The sequence below is a fragment of the Cucurbita pepo genome, chromosome LG19, assembly GCF_002806865.2.
Source record: "Cucurbita pepo subsp. pepo cultivar mu-cu-16 chromosome LG19, ASM280686v2, whole genome shotgun sequence".
Classification (NCBI taxonomy): domain Eukaryota; kingdom Viridiplantae; phylum Streptophyta; class Magnoliopsida; order Cucurbitales; family Cucurbitaceae; genus Cucurbita; species Cucurbita pepo.
The window spans coordinates 7,119,754-7,143,912 of record NC_036656.1 but is presented as its reverse complement, the minus strand read 5'-3'; the positions used below and the strand labels follow the sequence as shown (position 1 = coordinate 7,143,912).

Below are 24,159 nucleotides of genomic sequence, written 5' to 3'. Positions count from 1 at the left end.
TCATCTTATTCTAAATTACTAAGTCATAAAGTCTTCGTTTTCTTCCTAAAATAAATGGGAATAGCTTGGACGTTCTTTAGATGCAATTATCCCCAAATAGCTTCATTAATATCTTGATTGGGGGATCTGGGGGAAAGGTGCCAGAACCATCCAGCCTCTTCCCGCCCTGCTATCTCTCAGCAAAAAGGGGAACAACTGTGAAATGTTCCTGAATGAAATTCACCCTCCCACTATGATGGGCCTCCCATTAGTTAGGTTTATAGAAATAAGAGAAGGGAAGTTGATGAGCATGTCATGTGAGTGAGGGTGTGAGCTTTATTAGGGTGTTGGACCCGGTTATTTGGAATGGGATTGTTTTGTTAATAATACTATATGCTCTGATTTAATGAGGGAGTATTTTTTGGCCAAGTGAGACGTGATATCAGGGAGTTCTCGAACTTTTCCTTGACCCCTGATAATCCCTTTGATTATCAATAGTAGAAAAAGTGGTTCTTTTCAAAACCAGATTTTGAAACAACTTAGACCCTCGATTCCCAGCTGGGAGAGACAAGTATGGAAGAGGTGAATAATGTGATATGCACCTGAAACTCTCAACCCACTCCAATCTCTTCTTTAAAGCAATTAATCTTAGCTGCGATAGACTCAATCAATTGACACCTGAAGCTTTTTAAAAAACTATAGTCGATCTCGAACAGGTTAGAAATCAAAGAGGCAACGTACATAGGTAATGGGAGAGTGTCATTCGTGAATTATAGATGATTAGCATAAAAGCCATTCCTACCTACCGCGATACCTTCCACAAAACCAGACTGAGACCCTTGCTTGAGCAGTCGGCTAAAGCAGTTCGCCACGAGCATACCTTGATGAATTTCCTCAGAAGATATATATTTCTCATTTCCTGCAATTGAATAAGAAAAGGAAATTATTATAAGAGATGCAGCTCCTGATTCACAATTTCTATCTAGAGAGAAAGCTCTTAGCCTTGAGAATGGCTAGAAGGAAATCCCAATCAACGCCCTCAGAAGGTCTAGTTTAGAAGCCAGACCTGTCTCTTTTCTAGTCTTCACAATCCTGAAGAATCTCATAACCACAAATGTAGAACCAATAATTTGTCTCTAACCTACCTACAAACTGCCAGAATCAATAATTTGTCTCTGACCAACAAAGCCGCCTCAATAAGGAGAGATTGTATGATTGTATCAGTCAAAACAAGGCTTCAGCCTTTACATTAGAACCTAAGCCTCAATCTTCTACCTCTAATTGACGTCTTTTAGGTTTGTTCCTGTGTAAGTGTTACCACTATTGTAATTGGATGTATAACCATCCCTTAAAAAGTCATATTAAGAGAAATATGGACTAGGGTTATTACCTTGAACATGATTTATTCCATAGGTTGTACGAATGTGTCTTTGAGTTTTAAGGAAACAATGGCTAAGGTCCTACAGAGATCCTATTTGATCCGGTGTATATTGTTCTCTATGGACAGGATCTATCATTGATGAACTCGAAACCAAAATTTATTAGAACTTTTCAATTTACGTTTTAATCAGTGCAAATCATTGAGTTCAATTGTTTGAAATATCACTGTACTTTTAGCCTTTCCATTGAAGAATGCTATTACATTTAGAGGACTGAATTGAAGGAATTGAATTGTTTGATTCAACATGTCATATATTTTAGTCATCTGCCCTGAAAAAATCCTCGCCTGAGGACTTCATAACAAAGATTGAATTACGCCTTACCGGCTTATAAGCTCCGTTGCTCAACTATGAATCGACTTCAGTGGCAAAAAGCTGTAGAATTAGGCAGAATCAATGAGTTATTTCATGCCTTTTGGGCCTTGACTTTGCCTCTCTCGTTTACTTTTTCGTTTGCTTTATGGCATGTCACTTTGAAAGGGCATACAACAAAGAGGATTAGTTTGTTCCCATTTCACGGTTTGTTTTCTTGGTTTCCTTATAAACTGTATCCCTCCATCTTATCTGTTGCTACGATGAGTTTCTGTAAAATGAAATATTGAAACTGGGCACAGCTTTAACAGATACAAGTGCTTCTTTCAAGCATCTGGTACTGTAGATCAAAGAAACAGCTGGTGAGTTCTTGAGCTTCCCAGTCTCATTTGTTTATTACTCAACGGTGACATGTTTCCTTTTAACAATTGAGATACAATGGAAAACATCAATGTTAGGCTGCTGTGAATTATCACCCATTTTTCACATTCATGAGGCACTTAAAGTCTTTTAGCTAACTCTACCAGATAAAAGCTTCCCAAGTCCCAACCATGAATTGGCTAGATTAAGAGGTCCATGGATTATGGCATGCCTTGAGCCTTGATGTATTATTTAAAGTATATAACCCAAGAAAAGATAAAAGAAAAGGTAAGAAGATGAACTGATATTATTATCATATTCTGCATTTTCTGTACTTAAGTTCCATCTTGAATGGCATGAACAACTGAAACAAAATCTGGGCCGTTGAACATCGAAGAACAAAGTCATTGCAGAGGGCCCCAGTCGTGTGGGAGAAATCGGACAAAACCAGTTTTTTAATAGCAGCGGAGAGATTCCACTTGTACAGCAACCCGTAACCTGCTCCTGTAACTATATAATATCTCGAGCAGATATTTTTTTTCCTTTCTGTCACCATTTTTACTCAGTCTTCATCCTTATCCATTTGCCTTCTTTATATTTTAATTCCAGCTGATCATTTTTATATTGCCAGCTATGCTTCAAGTCTTCTAGTTTACGTTATCGAACCATTTCTTGGCTGTCAGTTTTTAAGGATAAATTTGGATAAAAGCTGACGAGTTTAGTTGGTGAAGTTTAAATCGTCATATCCTTATTATGGATACTATGTTTCGTAAGTTTACGGTTAATTTTAAAATATAATGTAATGTAACTCTCGATGGTTATCTTTAGCTCTACGTTGTCTCGAGAAAGATAAAACTTCGAGGAATCTTTTTAATAGAAAAATGATGGGAAATAAAGACGAACAATACACACTTTGAGCCCTCATAGCTCTATTTATATAACCATATATGACTATGAAATTGGGTTCTAAGTAAGTGAGGGAGTGAACTCAACAAACATGGTTCTGCTTGAGAAGCTTTGGGATGATGTTGTGGCCGGACCTCAGCCTGACCGCGGCCTTGGCAAGCTCAGGAAGATCAAGCCCTTGGTCGTTAAAGGTAACCCTTTTTGTTCATTTTCTTTTTCTTCTGAATCTTGTTGATTGTTCTCTTTTACTACAAGTTCTTGTTGATTATTGTCACTTTTACTACTGATTGGCTGCTTGTTTTTATGATTTACATCAACTTGTAACTATGATGTTTTCGGGATGGGTTTAGATTTGGATGGAGAGGGAAGCAAATACCAGAGCCAGATGTCGCCGGCTACACCGGTGACACCTACAACGCCGTTTACGGCGGCGCGTAAGGATAATGTTTGGAGGAGCGTCTTCAACCCTGGTAGAAACTTTGCCACTAAGACTATTGGTGCTGAAGTCTTCGACAAGCCTCAACCCAACTCTCCAACTGTTTACGACTGGTGGGTACCGCCACTTTCCAACCTTTTATTTGGAGCATGTATAATCCACGCGCCGCCGATCTAACTGAAAAATACCATTTTTTTTATAAAAAAAAAAAGAAAATTTTGATTCTTTGATATTCCGGAGTGAGATGATCTAAGCCGTTAGTTCGGTGGACCTTCATCATGGTCCGGACATCTTGGGGCTTGATTGGCCCTCTATTTTTGTCCACATCGATCAAAACTGATACTGTTATTTTGTGATTACAGGCTCTACAGCGGTGATACCAGAAGCGAGCACCGCTAAACAGTGGTGGTTGACTGGTGCATGTAAATAGCGTCGGTAAAGGCTCATGTTTGGTGATGTGAACCTGATGGGCTTATGATGTGTTTATGTATTTACGTGTCCTAACTAGGTTTTGGCATCTGAGCTGTCCAAGCAAGTTTTAGGTCCTTGTATGTCTGCTGACACGATCGATGGTCGCACTAGTCCGCCACGCTCGGCGGTGATGGCGACTCATGATTGTTGTTTGAATAAAATGGTTTACTACTTGCTATAAAATTTAATTAATCAGTTCAGAGTGTATAATTCTGTTGATGTTCCCTTTATTGTATCGTGTTATTGGGAGCTTGGTAATGGAGTGGGCCCACCACGCCCAAAAAGATCTAGTGCGGGCCTACTGTATTTCCTTCTGGGGCCCACAAATGAAGTGGGTAACTGTTAGCTTTGGAAAAATCCAAAGAAATAATAAAATAAATAAACGATTTATGGATAAGGATAAAGTCTGAATCAATCAGGTAGGTAGGGATTAAATTGTTCAATCCACACCATAGGTTTCTGGAAAAAAAAAAATTAGTACATTAAAGATCAATTTCAATGGGCTTTCGAATAGGGACCAACCATAGATGTGACTGAAGCATTGCACCATCTCTGCGGAAAAATTACCAAAGAAATCAGAAAAACAGAAAAACCCGCTGATGTTACAATGAATTATCAGGACCATATCTGATCTGAATTGAGATAGATTTCAGAATGATAATTAGTGTTTTATCCACTAAGCTAAGTTTACGTGGATTCGTGAAAATTGCACTCCTTCCAGGTGCATCAATTACAGGTAAATGGGGGAAACCAATAAGAAGAAACTAATGGAGGTGGTTAGATAACACATTCAGAAGGGGAAGAAAGACAACACATGTACATGTACGGAAATTACTTACATCTTTATTCCTAATATGAATCGCTAGTGAGCATGAGTATGTCTGCATGCAGAGATTTGATGGCTCTTTTTCTCCTTAGCTAATTAAGTTCGTCTTCAGTAGAACTTTAGCCCTTTATCTGATATGCCAAAAGCTGGAATCACGGCAACAAGCTTAAAATTTTGTAAGAAAAGGTATATACAGGTGCTTATTGCTGTAGTGGTGCATTGTTTCAAGCAATTTGTGCGCTGTAGGTTCAAGTTCAAGGCATACCAGATAGCCACAAGCTAGACAGTGCGTTTTGAGTTTGACCATCGACAGCGTTTCTTGCTCGTTTAATATCTGTACACTATCTTTACATGGGTCCATAAGAGTTCTCGAGGTTGAAGGATTGAGTTTCATTTGCAGCTCTTTCACCATGTACATTTCAACGACATCGACGGAAAGCGCAGTCTCGAGAGCAACATACTGAAGAAGAAAGGAAGCTCATTATTCAACAAAATAAATGGATGGCTCTAAACGGATGAAGTGCAGCTCCATTTAATGAAACATTACTTGACTTAAGTGTCCAATCGTCACTGAAGGCCTGCAGCAAAGGAATGGTCTTTGCAATGCGGGTATTCTATTTTCATCCATGGAAACGAGCATAAGGTGGACGTCCAACTAAAAGTCAGGAAGAGAAGGCAAAGCCATTAATGGATGCAAACAAAGAAGGGTCGCTGAGCTTTTATAAGCAGCATGCATGTAATTCAATAGGCAAGCCATTTATACATAACATGTTATAGTTTATTCGTAAGGAGGATTGGTAACAGATCAAATTTTTGTTTTTACCTCTTCGCTGATATTTTCCGTGTTTCGAACATAATCTGACAGCTTTGTGTGGCGGTTAGTCCTGGAGATTTTACCGGTCCCTCCATTAGTACCCCCATATCTAGTGTGACTTCTTATTCCACCTTTGCCCCATGAAAGTCTTTCTGAGCTACCAACAAGCCCCGTAGATGCACCAACTGATTCTTTGTTCACTTCATAATCATTTTCATTACCACCACCATCTGCCCCGTCAGCCCCAGTAGCTGAAGAAGACAAGGAAAATCTAACAGGACATCCTCTCCTGGATCTTTTAGGTCGTGTGTCCATTCGCTCGTCAGCAGAAGATGAATTTTTGCTTACCTCATAATCATTTTCATCCTCGTTTTCATCAAAGCCTAGACTGTCAATATGATTCTGGAAGTTTTTTCGTCCTCTAGAACTCAATCTCCTTGAAGGTTTAGGACGTTTTCTACCCAAAGCTTCAGTTTGTCGTTGAAGTATCTGAGCAATGGAAGCTTGGATCTGCCAAATAACCAAAAACCAACATTTAAGACCAAATATGGACAGAGCACGAGATGTTTCCAAGTCAAACGGAAAAGAAAAGCACAACAGCCGAACACATGCTCTATTTCATGTCCCAATGCTCCCACAACTTTGCATTGCATATTAATGAAATAATGATTTAAATAATTTGTCTCTCTTTTTTAATCAATTTTGGCATGACAAAATTGCGGTTTCTTGTACATTGAACAATGTAGACTGAACTTATCAACTCCGGAAACAAACGAATGCATTTCCATACTAACACAATCCACAAAACTTAGCCTCTTCACCTGCTTATTACGAGCTTTCTCTTCTTCTTGGAAAGCCAATTCCTGCAAAAATGTAACAATATAAAGTACGCAGAGATGACGATATCAATCATCAAACGCCAATCTTGCATGATAAACCATAATAATCCTACCTCTTCCTCATATTTGTCAATATCTGGATATAACACAGCAATCAAGGTATCATAATTTGGGTCATCTCTCAAAGAGCGTCGACTGGCACAATGAGTGCGGCAAGCAGGGCATTCATTGTTACTGCAGCAACAAGGTGAGGGAAAATTGTGCGGTTACATTTAATTTCTAGAGCTGTACAGCAATTAACAGCATCAAAATGAAAACTAAGAGCATACCCTAGACGCATCGATTTGTCAATGCATTCCCTGCAGAAACGGTGCAGGCATTCCATCACGGTTCTAGTTTTTCTGATGATTCCTGCATATTTGAAATTGCAAAACTTCCATAATTCACCTAAGAAAACTACACATGCATAAACGTGGAGATGCAGATGCTTCCTACATGAGTTCTGAGGTTGCCCATCAAATCCACCTAAGTATATTTCCCCGTGCTAAGACTTTGAATGTCATGGCTCGTATAATTTGGATACACCCACTAAAAAATGTCAAAATTTTAGGAATATTTTCTTTTGGATTTTAGTTATTTTCTTACGAAAAAAATAACATGCTTTGGTGTTGCCTCTATCACAACATGTGCATGAACTGAATGTAAGGATCAATAATCTTGACAATATGAGTAAACAATGAGTTGAAAGTCATGCATACGCATATATCCATTAATTGTTATGTGTATACATGCAACACCATCATAAAGCCCTCGCTCCAAATGGACTTACAATGTAGCCTGAAAGGGTAAGGTTCAAAGAGAAGCGCACAACACGGAAAGAAAAGAAAACCAAATTCCGTAGCCTCATATACTTTCATTCAATCTACAATCAACTAGTTTCTCTTTGATGGAGCTGCCTAATCACAATATGCAAAACTCTATAACAACGTTAATTTAAAGACAAAGTAGTGGAGGTGGAAAAGTCGATCATCTTAACTTATAATTTACTTGTGAAGAATAAGAAATGCAAACGGATGGCAAATATAAATGTCCCCTAAAATACAAATGCACATTCAAAGCAGGTTCAAGGAGCCAAAAAAATGCAATTATTTTAATTGTGTTTAGGACCTAGAGGAGGGGGGACGGGCATCAAATGTGTTCATTCCTGACACTGATAACCTAGAAGAATGGATTCTTGCGTGTAAATAATCTGATAAAGAAGTCATATCCCAACCAGTTTTAAATCAATAATTCAAAAAAAATACAAAGCCAATCTGAGATTTTAAGTTTTGCTATCACACCCAGATTCAGGATTACAAACAGTTTCTATGTTCTCTGACACAACTTATATTCAAAAGGTTGATTTTATCACATCAAAATAGATTCTTAGATCAGATGGCTCAAAGGGCGATTGATTCAATAATTCATTTAAAATTAGTTCTGTCATCCTCCACATTTCATTCTAGACAAATCAAGCATTTGAAATAACCTTATTGATAGGCCATCTTCGCAATGCATATGTATATGAACAAAAATAAGTTAATTATATATGATGATTGATACTCAGGATATGACAACAATCATACTTGTTAAAATCAGTAAAAACCAGATGACACATTGCTGCCAATATAAAATAGCAAGTTTGTTTCAGAAGTAAACGTATTTAACTTTCAGAACATGGATTGTGTAAGAATTAAGGCCAGATGTTCAAATCGATAGAAATCTCGTCTTGTTTGAGATAAATACGTTCAACTAAAAGGGATTACTAATACATACCTAAGCAGATAGGACATTGAACTTCTCTCCGGATGTCTGACAATTTCACCGGTATAAATCTGGAAAAGAAACCAAACAGAAGATTTAGGGAGTCGTAATAATAGCAAGACGCCTGAAATCGTGTATTTGTTCAGGGAATCGTACTTTTTACCATGCAACTAAAGAACCGACAAACAACTCTCGGTTCAGCATATAGATTAAAAAACGCAACCCAAATGGTTCTTTCATCGCGCTAGCGTAAGAGTACCACCCAAGTTGCCCAAAATCTGGTAACTACCGTTCTTTTCGAAACTTCGGGTTTCCATTCGTTAACTTCTTGTAATTTTCGTCAAATTGGATTCAGCAATCAATGGCGGGAACCAGTTATAGTAAGCTTGATACGACATTAAGCAAACGCTTAATCTCAGATCATGTGAGCTTTAACATCGCAACGAAGCTAAAACCATGTGAGCTTCGACGTCATTACCCATCCAACAGCAGCTCGTATCATATGCAAAAACACTGATTGCATATACGACCAACAAAATCCATCCCGCCCACAAGATCCAGCACTCAATTCCACTACCCTTAATCGGAAAAGAAACTCAAAACTAGAAGTAGAGAAAACTCCAGCGCAGGAGTAAAATCGACGTAAGCCTCAGCACGTGAAGCCTACACAACTCGTATTCTAATACGCTCGCAGCAAGAACTTAATGAACATTACCGCGAAGCAAACCTCCCAAATCAATCCCAAGCAGTTACGCACCAAATTATTCCATAATCAAGCAGACGAAATAAATCAAAAGAACAAATAGAGTAAAAAGGAACAGCACGACGAACAAAAAGAACCAAACCAAAAACAGAGCTCATCAACGGAACATACTCATCCATATCTCCTTGACTGGACGAAGGGCATCGATCGGATTCTGGCGAAACAAGGAGCAACATAGAACACCACAAACTCAGTACAGACACAAAAAAAGAATTAAACAAACAAACAATAACATATATGAAATGCAGGAACCTCAACGACTCGGTGACATCGTCGAAATTTAGGGTTCTGAGCAGAAAAAGAAGCGTACCCTCAGATTCTCCATCTTCAGAACGTTCATCGAAGCTATCATGGAGTAGCGGCAAAAGCTGAACATCGTCAGCCTCATGAGCGCGCTTCTGAGCCGGCATTGCTTGGGTTTCAATCAAAACAAGTTGAAGAAACAACTAACAAATTTGTAAGTTGAGCAAACTTTTGGCGTTGGTAGAGATGATGAAGGGGGAGGGTGGGCGCAGAGGCAAAGGTGTGGGAGCCTCGTGCTCTTGCTTTTCTTTCGACATACGAAATTTCCACTGCATCAGATTTGATAAAAAGCCGCTCCACTCCACACCACACCACACCAAAGAATTTGTACACAAACAGCCTAGGGCATTTTGGTAATTTCAATTCGTTCCTATTTTCGTTTATAATTAATTAAAACGCTCAAATTCAGAGAAATGTTGTAATGCATTAAAAATAATAAATAAAGTATATTTTTAATATCCATAAATAATTTGTCGTCAACTCTGATATTGTTTTCAATACATAACAATTTTATTATGTATTCACAATAATTATAATTTAAAATCAGTATATAATTATAAGCTGCCAGTGAATATGTTCGATTATTTTCTGAAACTTATTTTAAACATTAAAAAAAAAATGAAAAAATTAAGTCGTACGAACAGAACGAGAAATGAATGCATATATTTAATATTTAATATTTATATTATAACAGCAAAAGCTTACAGACAAACACCCAAAGAAAACCGATGAAAAAGAGGAAACTAATTAAGTTGGTTTTGGGTTGACAGAAGAGAGAGAGCATAATTAACTTCAACTTCACTGCACTAACTCTTCTTTCTTAGTACTAATCTGTATTATTATTATAATCATTATTAATTAGTAGTTCTTAGGTCACTGTCAAGTGGAGGATTGTCCCTGGAAGTCCGGTAAGTTTTTCCGCCGCCGTTCATTATGTCCGGCCAAACGTCTCCGGCAGCTTCTTTTTGTCTCATCGAACTCTGATACCGAATGAAACCTGTAATAATAATAACATAAGAAAACACCCCAAATTAGTGATGCCTTATATTTTTTTATATTCATAACTGTTACCCTATAAATTTTGTGCCCTTTTTTTACCTTTTTACCCTATAAATTTTGTGCATTTTGATAACTTTTTAATTNACTGTTGGCAAAAGCGCTGTTCGAGTCCGGCCAAAATCACCACCGCTGCCTTGGAATGGAACTCACACACTTTGTGGCGGCGGTGGTACGCCCTGGCGCCATTCAGGTCGACATTGCAGCTGTCGGCTTGGCAACGCGCCACCGAAGTCCTTCCTCCTCCGCCGCCGCTTCGGCTACCACTCACGGCTCTCTTCTTCCTCTCGTCTTTTACAAACCCTATTTCGTCGTCGTCGTCTTCGTCCTCCTCCTCCTCTTCCTCCACTGGGTCCCCCCAACCTTGATCTCCTGAGTGTTCCATTTTTGCAGAGAAGCCTATGTGGAGCAACTCAGAAGAAACATACACTATATATAAACTACAACGGAAATAACAAGTGAGTGGAGGACCGCAGCTTCCATGCATTTTTTTTTTTTTTTTTTTAATTTTTGCCTATATACATAATTATTAATAAGCTTTCAATAAATCTTAAAAATTCAAAATTATTAATTTTCTATACTTTTAAAAAAGTATTAGTGTATATAATTAGCTGTCCTTGTCCAAGTGCTATTCTTTTCTTTACCTTGTGTGGTTGCCTCGTGCTTCAAAATATTTGCCTTTCAATTTTTGGGATTCTCTTCGAGTATTATCCAATCATATCAATTCATCGAATCGTTAAACTTATGAATGAACTGGTAGTTTGCTTTTCGAGATTCATATCCATATATGTATGTTTTTATATATTTGTATACCAAGAATAAATTCATCTTTCATGATATTGACATATTGTAGCTTGTGTTTTACATTGATGTTAGAAAAAAAAATCAACTTTATTCTAATGGGTCTTGAATTGATGAATTTAAAGTAAAATTATAAGAACCCAACTCAAGAAAATGGATTAAGACAAGCAATAAATGGGAGAGAATCTTCACTATGTTAACTATATAATATAAAATATTGATAAATAATCATACCCATGGTTTTTTAAACCTATAGTTATAAATATAAACATTTGAAAAAAAAATTTATGAGGTTTAGGGGCTAAAATCATATTATAAGTACTAAATATGTGTTCTAATTTGTAATTATAAGGTTTAAAAAAACATTAGGAAATATGTCACATGGTGAAATGTATAGTATTTGGGGAAAGGCGTAAAGGAAGAGTCTTTGTCGGTATAATAGTTGACAGTCATTTTCCATTGGACAGATGGAGGACGATTCCGAGTGTATTATTGACAAACCTGGCCCAAAGGTGACAGCCCTATATCAGCCAATGATTTCGACACTGTCCACCTATGGATCTTTGCCACGTGACCCCATATGGTGAATGCTTAGGCACGGTAGCCTATGCCCCTCTTTTTTCATTTTTGCGAGATATGAGACGATTTTTGTTTTATGGGCGCCAATTGGTTTGGAGCTTAGTGGGCAACTGTCCTATATTCTTTTATGCTTTTATATTAATTTTTGGGGGTAATTATCGGGTACATCATGGACCACAATGATGCAGCTGCCTCAGTCATTTTGGTCCACCCATCTGTTCCCGAAGGATGGTAAATCAGAACCTTATTCTCCTGCCAACTGTATCCACTTTGACTATTTCAATTTTCTTTTTCTATTTTCTATTTCTGGAAAATTACACAAACAATTTAATGAAAATATTATATTTATATTAAAATTTTATAAAAGCTCATTTTGTAATTGGAAAAATTAAATTTAAAGGATAATCGAATGTATGACATAATGTTCAACTACGTAAGCAACCTTATCATATTAGAATGTAATTTTTAATATGCCTAAAAAGTAGGATTCTTCGACAACAAAATTTAGGGGTACCCTAGGTTTGTAAAAAAAGACATAAAAAGACAAAAAAAATTAAAAAAATTAAAAATCAAGTTTATAAATACGATATGTTTTCCACTTTTTACCTATATTTTTAAAAATAAACCCAAATTTTAAATATTTATAAGGGGTCATAAATATTAATGTTTTGTAATGATTATATAAATATTATCAAAATATTTATAGGCCAATTAGCACATTTTATAATTTAACTTTTATATCAATTATTTTCTTATTTATAAAAGTAATAAATAACAAAAAAACGAAACAAGACAAGACAAGGTACAACACCTCAAATTTAATGCTGGTTAGCTGGTTTGTAAGAAGAGCTTATATATTGGGCCTTGCAGGGCTCTCGGGCCCATTTAGTAAGCCGGAACCAGCCCGCAGGCCCAAGTTTTGCGTCCTCGTTACGGACCTTTGGGCCTTTACGAGGAGGAAATGGATCTCTAGGTCCACATAATAAAGTGCAAAATATTTTTATAAATGTTTGAAAATAATATATTTTCATAAAAAAAATTATTAAAAATTCCTTTTCGAGTAAAATAAACCATGATTTCATTATTTTTAAGCTCAATTATATATATATATATATATATATATATATATATATATATATATATATATAACTCCCAACTTGGTCTTTTCTTGAAAAGATGTGCATGTATTTTTCAAAAATTATAATTTTACTTTAATATTTCAAAATTAATATTACAATATTAAAAACACTAAAATGTCATATCTATCTTAATTTATCAATGCACTACTCTAATAGCCTCGTCCTACCATTAGCCGATGTAGGGCTTTTATCCAACACCTCTCCTCGAACAAAGTACGTCTCCCCTATTTTTTGACCATGCCTTCGAGGAGCTTTTGGAGTCCAGGACCTTTTGGAGTCCGAGGTCCTTTGTTCGAAATTTGAGGATTCTATTAACATGACTAAAAGTTTTATTAGGGCACGACTTTGATACCATGTTAGACGAACACGACTCTCCACAATGGTATGATATTGTCCACTTTGAGTACAAGCTCTCATGGCTTTGCTTTGGGCTTCCCAAAAGATCTCATGTCAACGGAGAGAGTATTATTTAATTATAAACCCATGATCATTCCCTAAATTAGCCAATGTGGGACTTTCATCCAACACTTTACACCGACTACCCCACTGAGTGCATGTTTCCAACGGGCCGTGTCTCAATTTTTTTCTCTCTTGTGGCTTTGGGTGACCAATTTGGCTATGCACCACGATTTGGTCTTCCCCGCGTGAGCTGGGGCCTATTTTTCAATTTGTCTTCACAGTAGTTTCACATTTAGAATCGAGTGTATGTATATGAAAGTGATGCATGAAATAAGATCGAGGAATTGCGAAGAAAACATTGTTGAGGGCCCAAGGGAGAGTGGGGGATCATTGAAGAGTTAAAAAGGTGCCATAAGGAACAGTCCAAAATGCCTTTAGATACCCATAATTAGGCACCCTACCCATACAAATACAAATATACATACTCAATGCTTCGTTTTCCTTATTTCCCCATCGTATCGTATAGCTATTAAGAGACGACTATACTGAAACGATTTAGTTGAATGAAATAGCTATTAAGAGACGACGAGGACTAGGGTAAAATGATGTTGGATCAAATGATAAATATGAAAAGAAGAAAAGGGTGTGTAAAAGCTGAAGTGGATATATATGTATTTGCATGGAAAAGAAAGAAGGCTTCCGCAAGAGATGGCATTGGTTCATGTCTCAAAGTGGTTGAATTTGATGCACTTAACCAAACCCAATTGTGTTGACTAAGAGAAGAGGTATGTTGAAAGCGAAATGAAGAAGGTTGCGAAGTGAGTGGGTTGTTTTAATTACATGTTTGTGAGCAAGTTGGGTGATTGTGGCGAGGCATTGATGGGTACACCAACCTCTCTCGCTAGTTTTCTATTTGGAATCTCTTGATTGATGGAGACGGCGGTGGTGCCAAAATATTTATTCAAATTCTGCTTATCTATACTTATATTATGGACCACCTCACCTTTGCTTCTCTTTTACGATATTCCTTAATTTCATGTATATGGAATGGAATGGAGTGGAGTGGAGGAACCTTCTCCCCCTTCTCTTTCTTTCCTCATCTTTCCCTCCATTATCCATTATCTTCGTTACCTGTCACGTATTATCATTAGCTTCACGGTTTCAAAACACTATTTTTATAAGTAATGCTTCGTTTCACTCTCCAACACACGTGGGATCTCACAGTTAAGTTATAATATCAAATGGGTCACGAGGTTTTAATGATATTTTAATCCTAAATTCCATAATTTTGATGTTGTAACCCCACTTTTGCATATTAAAAACCAAGGGTGTTAAAGGTAGTCCAAGAGGCATCCCATTTTGGTGGTGTATATGCATTTTAGGGAGTGGGGGTGAGAGGCCTAGGAGTAGCAAAATAAAGTGGGAAGCTTTTGGCAGGTATTGTTTTATGGAACAAAGCAAAGATTCTTTGAAAGGGCGGTTCATAAATAAATCTCAAACCACGAGAACAACTGTTTAGTTCATAAACCAGATTAAATAATGAATAAATTATAAACTAATGTTCTACTTAAGTGATAGATTAAGATTAGTTTAAATTCCTTTTCTTTGTTTGAAGAACAAATTAGGGTTGCTGAAGAATAATGATGGGGGCCAGAATTTTAAGGAAACAAATCCCTTGGAGCCCTACAAAATCCATTTCTTCCTCAACCTCTGATTTGCTTTATTTTCCACTTCTTTTCACACATAAATGAGCTGCCCTCCACATGCCTCTGCACCTTCTCCTGCTTCCCCTCTCTCTCTCTTCCATTACACAAACTCAGTCTCCAATGGCTTTCTGTTCGCATCAGCACCAAACACGAACCTATTTTAATCCGTCCAGGATTGTTCAAAGGAAATTTCAATAAAGTTACAAAAGCTTAGGTTCAAATTAGACAATATCATATCAGAGAAGGAAGATGTTACTTAGGATTACACAAAAAAGAATGTTGTTGTTACGTACCGAAGAAGTATCGTTCTAAATTTCGTTGAACCTTCCCACATTCATAACTAATATCTCTCTACTTTATCTCCTTGTCTTTTCCCTCCCTTTCGAATTTCCCATCTGTTTTTTTTTTGGGTTTTTTAATCATAAAGTATTCGAATTTGGGATGTTTTTTCAGACCCACCACGTGAAAATGTAAACTTGAAGCTGTAATTTTTCACTTTTTCCTAAACTATTTTAACATTATGAGATCTTGTCATGTTTTACTGTTTTTTTTTTATTTAAAAAAAAAAACAATTTCACCAAACATAAGTCGAAGAACATTCATTGATTTGTTTGAATATTTGAATCCCATGAGAAAAAAAAAAAATTAAAGGATTTGTTTGAGTGGAGAAAATGTGTAGCAACTTCAAGAATATTTCCTTTCTCTTTTTTTCTCTATCTCTCTCTCTCTCCAATTATTATACTCAACATGACTCTCTCCCCATTTTTTGTTGCGTAGCTTTTGGAATAGAATATCTGGTTCTGTTCTCTCTTCTCTTATTTTACCCTAATCCAACATCTTAACCTTCTCTCTCTCCCTTCTTCTTCTCCCTTTTTCAACTCATTTGCTTTAGAATCTCTTAAATGATAAAAAGGGTTCGTCCCTAATGGCTTCACCTTCTCCGATTATGGACAAACCCCGTCAACAACAACAACAACTACAACGACGACAACAACAACCACCGCTACCACCAGCTCTTAAGTGCCCGCGGTGTGATTCTTCCAACACCAAATTTTGTTACTACAACAATTACAGCCTCTCTCAGCCAAGGCACTTCTGCAAGGCCTGCAAACGTTACTGGACTCGTGGAGGAACCTTGAGAAATGTCCCTGTCGGTGGCGGCTGCCGGAAGAACAAGCGCCTTAAAGTCTCCTCCTCCTCCTCCTCCTCTTCAGTCAACGGTACTTCCACGTCAACTCCAAGTCAAAACCCTAGCTTTCTCAACTCCATCAACGCTACTACTGCTAATATTTCTTCTTCAGCTTCAACTCATATCAACAACCCAATGTTTTTTGGGGTACATACCACTAACCCATCTCCCTTAAATCTTCAATTTTGAAATCTTGATTCTGTTTCTGCTGTTCTTAACGTTTCGCCGCTGCAGTTCGATGCCATTGGTGGCGGTTTAGGGTTTTCTTCTTCGGGCTTTCTCTCCCACATCGGTGATCTCCGGGAAGGATTCAATTCCGCTAAGCAAATTCAAGATATTTCACTCAATTCAAATCACTTTCATCATCCCACGATCTCCTTCGACCGCAATTCGCAGTTTTCGGGTAATTTCGAAGCTAATTTGACGATGCCAATGAAGGAAGTGAAGATGGAGGGGCTAAACAGGTTGGATTGAATCACAATTAACTCAAAAAGCTTAAATTTTTAGATCATTACATAATCATTTATTCATAATCCTAACAGGCTACGTCAGAATCACACGGAGCAAGTCGATCTATCGAATTTCTCCGACCCGTCTCATTTTTGGAACTCGACAACGGCTGCAACCGGGAATTGGCACGATCCAACGAATAACGGGTCCTCAATTGCTTCTCTATTCTAGGTAGAGTATTTGTATTTGTATTTGGATCTCCCTCTGAAATTAAGAATAAAGTTGGGAGGAAAGACGAGAAGAGGTGGATCGGAGCGATCATGTCAGCTGCAAACAAAAGGCTCCAACGATGAGGGTTTGAGAATTTTATAGGTAATTGCGCTGAGAGGAACCTCGGATCCTCTTTCATTTCGTCCCTTATAAAAGTAGCATCCTATAAAGAAGTTAGAATTTCATGTCCTTTCACTCATTCATACCCATACCCATAGCTTCGCATGCCTTCTTCCATGCATGCTTCTAAACGGGTCGGATACATATTTCTTCTTCTTTTTTTCATTTTCTTTTTGGACATATTGTTAAGGGTATACAACATGAGAGGGAGCTTTGTTATTGTAATGGTCATCATCACAATTTCATATTAAGATCTTAATCAAATGAGCTATGATCAAATTGGTGTGAATCTCTTCTTACGTTAAATTCATGCATATTTTTTATACAAAGATTGACAGTTCGTTCGTGATATAATCTCGAGTTCACAGTCAATATAATCGAGTAGCTCACTTAAGCTTCATCAATGAGGAGTAGAGGCTATTAGATTGAGTGCCTTTTATCTGTGAAGAACTTCAAAGACATTATGAAATAACATTAAAAAAAAAAAAAAATGATAAATGGGCCAATATTGTCTTTATTAGTCGGCCCAAAGTACAACGTGAAACTAAATCAAATCAATCGACAGCAGTTGGGTCTGGCTTTCAATTTCAATACATCTAATCTAATTAAGACAAATATAAAAGTAAGAATGAAAGGAAGAGCGTTACATTACGGCAAATGGGAAGAAGATGTAAAAATATTATATTATATGGTTGGGGTATTAAAATATGAGTATGAAAGCAATACGTATAAGGAAGAGGATGTTAATGTGATCTTAGTCGGAATGTTCTTAAATGACACCATTATACATTATGACAAAATAAAAAAACATTCTATTAATACTCGAAACACAACACGACAACAACTAGTCCATTCCACGCATAGGACCAGACATATGAGCAGTGGTTGTAGCCTGTAGGGTTTCTTTATTTCTTTATTTATAATTATTATTTTGCTGACTCAACCTTCCTTCGCCGACACTATTTTTATTTTTTTTCCTTTTATTTTGTTGTCCCTTCTTTTACACACTCTCTTTATATATACATGTAAATTATTTTTTATTTGGACCAATTAATTAAATTATCTACTAAGGTCGGTTCATTTTTGGTTGCCTTCCAAGCAACCTCAAACCTCTTCAAACATGTTATTTCCCATGAAAAATTGTTCGTGCATCCGAAAATATCCTTGTTATACATACTTGATATGAACCAAGAGACATCAATCGTACAATATGCTTCAATGAAGATGTAAAGAAAATATTGTTGAAATTATCAAAAGATATTTCAATTCATGCCACGTTGAAGAAAAATGAAGTTTCATGTTATAAATTTTTTGTGGATTATAATTTACAGTAATTTAGAGTTGTTGTATTTCATTAATGTATTTGAAAACTTTTTATTATTTTAGGTTACAATTATTAATTATGGCCATTAGTAGGAATGTTACAACTCTTGGAATGCTGTTAATAGTTTCATTTTGAGCCATGTATGTTGTATTTGTGAGGAGACTTGGAAAATATAGTAGAAGAAGCGCTTTGTGCTCTTCTTTAGCCAATTGCTAAGTTTCTTTGCAATTCTATGTAGTATAGGTTGCATGTAGAATCATTCAAGCTCGACATGATCAATCTTGCTTGTGGAGTGATTCGAATCTCAATCAAGTGTTCCTTCCTTGAGATATTTGATCAACAAGAATCATTCAAGCTAGACATGATCGATCTTGCTTGTGGAGTGATTCGAATCTCAAACAATTTTCTTCCTTTGAGATATTCAATCAACAAGGTAATCCGAATCTTACTCCCCTTGTAGTGATTTCCACATATCAATACTTGTATGAGACAAAGCAAAGTCATGAAAATTCAAGCCTAAAAAGACCAATATTTTGTCGAGATGATTCTAACCGAGTAAAAGAACTTATCTCTAACATGTCATCCATATAGTCCTAATACTTGGGACCCTGTAGAACTATATGTGCTCAGCTCGATACTAATTGACATAAGATTATGTGGGGTCGTCTCATACACAATAAGATCCATGCTTATTTATGATCAAGTTAAATTCCATGCTCAAATTCATTCATATATTAATAAAATTTGATAATGTAATTGAGTAGTAGTAGGGTGATTCTGAAAAGAAGATGTAAAAAAGGAAGTGGGTGATGTGATGATGAAGGGAGTGGAGCAATGGTTTAAAAGGTTGGAAGGGGGCATTCATGGCGATGAACAATTCCATGCAATGATAGCAAGTAGTGTGGGGGGAGTAGAGAGAGAGAGAATAATGGGTGAGTCAACAATAGAGAATGAAAAAGGGTTATCTTATCTGGCGAAAGGGCAGGCAGGTGACCAAATGATGGGCGGCAGGGTACCCGAGTCGTAGCCCAACGTGTTGTGTTGTGATGTACTGCTCATATTCGATGGGACTTTGGGCCCTCTTCTACTCCACTCGTGCATGCTTTCATTTAACTACTTCATATCCATAGCCTCCCATTCAAAAGCCTGCATTTTTACTGCCACATACAAAAAAAAAAACAAGGTAAAGTAAAGTAAAGTAAAACTGGTGGTGGGTAAAACCCAACAGTAAAATACAAAATAACCTTCCCCATATTGACACATTTTCACACACAACCAACCAAACTCCTCTTATTCATGAACACAACAAGCTTGTATTTTTCTCTTCTTTTAAGGCTCTCTCACTTTGGCAGTAAATTTAGTTAAACGAGCTAAAGTGCTCGGAAAACATAACCACATCATAATTACTCTCTTCAATCAAACCAAAAAAGTAGCGTTGGAACACAAACAAACCTATATTAATATACACCACAACCTATGCTTGTTCTTATACCATTCGTTAAATTACCTTCAACTTCATCGTCGGGAATTTCTTGAGTCAAAGCTATTTATATATATGGAATATCAAAGGTATGTTTTTTTTTTTTCTTTGAAACGAAAGAATCGAATTCCTCATATTTGTGATCGATCGTGTCATGGGGGTGGATCGAATCCCGTCATGTAATCAGGCCACTGGTTAATTGTAGTACTATCGTTCGTGGGGTTGCCTGCAATGGTCGTGGCGGTATCGTTGTTGTTGTTGTTGGGTGTCCAGATAATGTTCTCTCCGGCTGCGGCTATTGGGTTTGAAATATAATTGTTGATGTAACTTTCCGACCACCCTGCTTGAGAAGATGAACTCACGGCGGCTTTCCCTGATGATTGGTCCATCATGTCGTAGATTATTTCTGGTGGTTGAATTGGACGCTGCCCTTGTGATGATCCAAATGAATTGACCCAGCTCGAAGATGACCCCAATTCTCCAACTGCATCATAAAAATTCCATCTTTTTTATTCCATGATTCCAACAAAATAGGAAGGGCGGAGAAATTGATTCAAAAAAATACTGAAAAAAAAAAAGATTTTTTTAAAACCAAATTAAGGTCAAATTCTAATCTTTCTCACCAGGATTGAAAAAAGAGGACGGCGTGATGACGGGAGTACCCGAGAAAATTACGGGCGGCGGAGTTGTTGTTAAACTGGACTGGACTATCTGCGGCAGCGGTTGTGAGTTGGAGTTGTTGGATGAGTGAGAAGATTGTTTGGGTCGTTTACCCTTCCGGCAGCCGCCGCCGACGGGGACGTTACGGAGAGTACCACCTTGAGTCCAGTACCTTCTACAAGTCTTGCAAAGATAACGAGGCTGAGATAAGCTGTAGTTATTGTAATAACAAAACTTTGTGTTGAGAGAATCACAACGAGGGCATTTTTGTGGCTGTGGCTGAGCTTGATTTTGCGCTTGTAGAGCCTTCAATCTCCGATCTTGATCATCTCGCCCACGCTGCATCTCCCAACCAATCGATTTGCAACAAAAAGGGGTTTTTGGGATATTAGAGAAATACTAAATGGAGAGCGTTTTAGGCTTCAAGAACTTCCCACTTCTCTGCATGAATCAGCTAGGGTTTGCTAACACAAGATGGGGTTTTTAATTTTATTACGACAAAAAAAAAAAAAAAAAAAAAAAAAAANTTTGCGAAATTATATTGAGTTTCAGAGACACAGAAGTACGGCAGACATTATTGAGCTGAAAATAAATGATGGTCTGAAAAAAAAAACACACATCCAGAAGGGATCATCACATAAATTCAAACGAAAAAGCAAAAGATTTCATTTTGATACATAAACGGATATGTTGGATTCTGGGGGCGATCAGGGGCGGCGGCGGCGGCGGCGGTGGCGGTGGATGGATGCGGAGTGGTGGGGATTATCTTTTTCTTTCTCTTTCCGAACGTTTCTGTATCTGAGTTGTGGTGAATGTTGTCCCTGTGGTTTCAGTATATTTAATTCTATTATTTATTTAATTTTCTGACATCATTTGGAGAAATTGGATCTGGGAGTGGAGGGTGACCCTTGTTTCTAAGGGCTTGAATTTGGTTCAATTTATTTATTTATTTAATTATCTAAATTGACCGAATTTCCAACCAAAGTCTCCACTTCCATAATCATTTTGTCCCAACTTCAAGTCAATCTCTAATCCCACTTTTTTAAATTCCACTATTTATTGGTTTACAGTTAACACCCTATCCAAAGTCAAATTCATTATATAAATTTAAAAAAAAAAAAAACAATATTTTGAATTTTCTTTTATTAATTTAGCTTAATATTTAAAAAAAAAAAAAAAAAAACTGTGGTGTTGTTCTAACCCAATGGCGTACGAATGTACGAGGAGAAACACGAGGCATGGATTATGACTGACAAATAGGAGGATGGCACGTGGTAAAGGCCAGATGACGATAAGAGAGGAGAAATAGAAAGAGGGGTGACAGACAGTCACAGTAGGTGAGATGACGTGTGTGTCCGTTAGCGGTTTCAACTGCTCCATTGGAGTCTCCAAATTTTGACGTTATAATTCCAACTCCACGCAGTCCATCACCCTTCTCCCCATTGTGGGACCCACAATCTCCAACAAACCAAACCATTATTTATTAAACAATTTCTTTCAAAACAAGTCAATGAGCCCCATTGGCCCGTTTTGCACAATAATGGGCCGACTTTTAGACTCAAAACAATGGCCCGTTATTCCAATTTCAGGATCTTGCAGCCACGTCATTATACATTAATAATAAAAAAATCACCCTTTTGCAGCCACGTCATTATGGGCCGTTACCCATTCATGCTTCTCTCGTTCATGGGCCTCAGGTCCACTTCACTCATCACCATTAAATAATAAAAAAATCAATTCTGAGTAGTAATTTTAAGATTATTACTATAGGTAAAAATATTATTATTTTTTCACATTTGAATTTCAAACATCGTAAAATGATGTTTTTATATATTATATATTAAAGTAAAATTGTATTTGTTTTTAAAATAATTTGAACGTATGAACACAAAGTATGGATGAACGCTTGGCAGTTTCCTTTTATTGACTATTCAACAAACATGGTAAGTTATTCAATTTTCAAGAAATTCATATATATATATATATTTAGTATTTTATATAAAAATTAGTTTGCTGAAGCTTTAATAAATGTTTTGCGGAAAACATCATACTGGAATGGAAAATGACAAAAGTAAGAATTTCAGTTAAAGTAGGCAGGCCGTTTCTTAACCTCTCTCTTACCCATTGGAATACAGGATTCCATACCACCGCTCCCTCCTTTATTTATTTATTTTTTTTTTCTAATAACAATATTTTTTTTAGTTAAATCATTCTAATTTATAATTTATTTGTCATTAACATATTCTCACTTTCACTGTTAGTAATACATTAAATTCACTTGTTTTGTATATATTATTATCGTTGTTTATTTATATGCATCTCTACTACTAATGTAATGCTATTAATTACTTAACGGTTCCTTTATTATCGGCGTCAATAAAGTTATATTTTGGACATATAAAATCTATACCGGTGGCCAATCATAGTACGACATCACGATTTATTTAATGTTTTATTTCTTTCAAAAAGTATAGATCGATGTTCTTTTTATGGACATAACAAATCTAAATAGTTGCTAATTATAACACGGCCTTACAATTTATCTATTCGTGTCTTTTATATGACAAACCTGCTTAATAATGGTTTTATTTTTATCTATTTAATTTTGTTTATTTAAGAGATAGTTGTTCAATAATGTTAAATTTAATTTTGTTCTTGTACTTAATACCATAAGTCTACTTCATTCAAATATACAACTTTTTTTTTTTTTTTTATAAATAAACTCAAATATGCTAAAATAAATTTTATAAAATTGTTTTTATTAAGAATGAATTCAATAAATTTAAATAAATTTTAATAAATTTTAATTAAGAAAATATTAAAAAATTATATTTTTTTTCCAAGTGATATTCACTCACTCATGTCAATAGATGTCCCAAGCTCGACCGTAACTTTGATCCAATTAATCAAGTTCATGTTTAAATTATACTGACTCGATTCATGTCCAAACAATGTCTTAGGTTTGATCGGCTTAGGCTTAGATCATGTTCGTGTCTTCACTTTTTAATTTAGGTTGAGTTGGCGCAATGATAACGACGACTTCATAACCTTTCGATCCGTACAAAACTATTTTTTACAGTTCCGCCTCGAATATAATTTTATAAAACTCCACATATATCTATCATAGTATGATAATGTCTACTCTAAGAGTGAATCATAATGGCTTTACTTTTAGCTTCACCTAAAAGACATACCATTTTGTATTTATGAACGCGATTAAACCCTAATGACCACTTAAAACTTTCTCCGATTTTGCATTGTATTTGTGTCAGTTTGTGAATCTTAATATGGTAGGAAGTTCAAAGGAAGAAGGTAAAGCAAAAGAAAATGTGGAGTTTGTGCTAGAAAGCGAGAAAGAGAGGGATTTTTGTAATATTGACATGGGGAGTTGGATGGTTGGGTGAGCCGCGGGTTGCATGGTGTTCCGTGCTAAGGTTAGCCCAAATCTGCCACATTTAAACCATCTAACGCGCCAACTTCGAACCCTTTTTAACTCTCTCATACCACCTATAACTCACACTAACTTCACTCCCCTTGCTCAGATGAGGCTCAGATCAAAATAACGTGCATCCCAAAACCCACCCTCTTCCTCCCACTTGTCACACTCTCCGCCGCATCGGACCCCTCACCCTCTTAACGCATTTCTCCCTCCTCCTCCTCCTCCTCCTCCTTTTTAACCAATTCACTACTCCCCTCCTTCCCCCTTAACTAAAACTAAAAAACTCCCCCCCCCCC

General features: G+C 36.6%; 5 protein-coding genes and 1 long non-coding RNA gene across 10 annotated transcripts; 3 read left to right on the top strand and 3 right to left on the bottom strand.

The window, feature by feature from the left end:
• The first annotated feature begins 2,994 nt into the window (after positions 1 to 2,994).
• Positions 2,995 to 4,113, top strand: LOC111781188 (auxin-repressed 12.5 kDa protein-like). The gene is made up of 3 exons (XM_023661656.1): positions 2,995 to 3,187; positions 3,347 to 3,545; positions 3,795 to 4,113. Exons 1-3 carry the CDS (start codon positions 3,088 to 3,090, stop codon positions 3,829 to 3,831), a joined length of 336 nt encoding a protein of 111 aa, XP_023517424.1. The 5' UTR covers positions 2,995 to 3,087; the 3' UTR covers positions 3,832 to 4,113.
• A 157-nt stretch (positions 4,114 to 4,270) lies between these two features.
• Positions 4,271 to 9,545, bottom strand: LOC111781187 (putative E3 ubiquitin-protein ligase RING1a). Of its 5 annotated transcripts, XR_002812953.1 has the most exons (11): positions 9,259 to 9,545; positions 9,060 to 9,102; positions 8,198 to 8,256; positions 6,712 to 6,793; positions 6,496 to 6,616; positions 6,365 to 6,406; positions 5,553 to 6,053; positions 5,277 to 5,384; positions 4,995 to 5,189; positions 4,743 to 4,875; positions 4,271 to 4,455 (listed from the first exon to the last, which is right to left on the bottom strand). XR_002812953.1 is itself a non-coding variant. In XM_023661651.1 (10 exons), exons 1-10 carry the CDS (start codon positions 9,356 to 9,358, stop codon positions 4,849 to 4,851), a joined length of 1,278 nt encoding a protein of 425 aa, XP_023517419.1. In that variant the 5' UTR covers positions 9,359 to 9,545; the 3' UTR covers positions 4,506 to 4,848. The 5 variants fall into 5 exon arrangements, 4 of the variants coding, with proteins under 4 accessions (XP_023517419.1, XP_023517421.1, XP_023517422.1 ...); XM_023661651.1 differs by lacking the exon at positions 4,271 to 4,455 and having other exon boundaries at positions 4,506 to 4,875; XM_023661653.1 differs by lacking the exon at positions 4,271 to 4,455 and having other exon boundaries at positions 4,506 to 4,875; positions 9,201 to 9,343.
• A 369-nt stretch (positions 9,546 to 9,914) lies between these two features.
• On the bottom strand, positions 9,915 to 10,779 carry LOC111781803 (squamosa promoter-binding-like protein 3). Its single transcript, XM_023662509.1, has 2 exons — positions 10,390 to 10,779; positions 9,915 to 10,250 (listed from the first exon to the last, which is right to left on the bottom strand). Exons 1-2 carry the CDS (start codon positions 10,690 to 10,692, stop codon positions 10,131 to 10,133), a joined length of 423 nt encoding a protein of 140 aa, XP_023518277.1. The 5' UTR covers positions 10,693 to 10,779; the 3' UTR covers positions 9,915 to 10,130.
• Positions 10,780 to 15,660: 4,881 nt separating this feature from the next.
• LOC111782157 (dof zinc finger protein DOF1.4-like) lies at positions 15,661 to 17,249 on the top strand. The gene is made up of 3 exons (XM_023662964.1): positions 15,661 to 16,267; positions 16,355 to 16,584; positions 16,663 to 17,249. Exons 1-3 carry the CDS (start codon positions 15,857 to 15,859, stop codon positions 16,799 to 16,801), a joined length of 780 nt encoding a protein of 259 aa, XP_023518732.1. The 5' UTR covers positions 15,661 to 15,856; the 3' UTR covers positions 16,802 to 17,249.
• Positions 17,250 to 19,784: 2,535 nt separating this feature from the next.
• LOC111781221 lies at positions 19,785 to 20,950 on the top strand. Its single transcript, XR_002812959.1, has 2 exons — positions 19,785 to 19,853; positions 20,391 to 20,950. It is a non-coding gene; the product is annotated as an uncharacterized LOC111781221 (long non-coding RNA).
• LOC111781220 (dof zinc finger protein DOF5.6-like) lies at positions 19,872 to 20,799 on the bottom strand. The gene is made up of 2 exons (XM_023661696.1): positions 20,388 to 20,799; positions 19,872 to 20,248 (listed from the first exon to the last, which is right to left on the bottom strand). The coding sequence occupies exons 1-2, from the start codon at positions 20,767 to 20,769 to the stop codon at positions 19,917 to 19,919; spliced, it is 714 nt and encodes a 237-aa protein (XP_023517464.1). The 5' UTR covers positions 20,770 to 20,799; the 3' UTR covers positions 19,872 to 19,916.
• Positions 20,951 to 24,159: the final 3,209 nt, after the last annotated feature.

Bases quoted from the DNA above. Each gene is read 5' to 3' on its own strand.
- LOC111781188 (XM_023661656.1), top strand. From the start codon at position 3,088: ATGGTTCTGCTTGAGAAGCTTTGGGATGATGTTGTGGCCGGACCTCAG. The intron at 3,188-3,346 runs GTAACCCTTTTT...GGATGGGTTTAG, and splicing joins CAAGCCCTTGGTCGTTAAAG to ATTTGGATGGAGAGGGAAGC. The intron at 3,546-3,794 runs GTGGGTACCGCC...TTGTGATTACAG, and splicing joins TCTCCAACTGTTTACGACTG to GCTCTACAGCGGTGATACCA.
- LOC111781187 (XM_023661651.1), bottom strand. From the start codon at position 9,358: ATGCCGGCTCAGAAGCGCGCTCATGAGGCTGACGATGTTCAGCTTTTG. The intron at 6,794-8,197 runs GTATGTATTAGT...TCAAATATGCAG, and splicing joins TCAATGTCCTATCTGCTTAG to GAATCATCAGAAAAACTAGA. The intron at 6,054-6,364 runs GTGAAGAGGCTA...GTTATTTGGCAG, and splicing joins AGAAAGCTCGTAATAAGCAG to ATCCAAGCTTCCATTGCTCA.
- LOC111782157 (XM_023662964.1), top strand. From the start codon at position 15,857: ATGGCTTCACCTTCTCCGATTATGGACAAACCCCGTCAACAACAACAA. The intron at 16,268-16,354 runs GTACATACCACT...TCGCCGCTGCAG, and splicing joins ACAACCCAATGTTTTTTGGG to TTCGATGCCATTGGTGGCGG. The intron at 16,585-16,662 runs GTTGGATTGAAT...TAATCCTAACAG, and splicing joins AAGATGGAGGGGCTAAACAG to GCTACGTCAGAATCACACGG.
- LOC111781220 (XM_023661696.1), bottom strand. From the start codon at position 20,769: ATGCAGCGTGGGCGAGATGATCAAGATCGGAGATTGAAGGCTCTACAA. The intron at 20,249-20,387 runs GTGAGAAAGATT...TTTATGATGCAG, and splicing joins GTCCTCTTTTTTCAATCCTG to TTGGAGAATTGGGGTCATCT.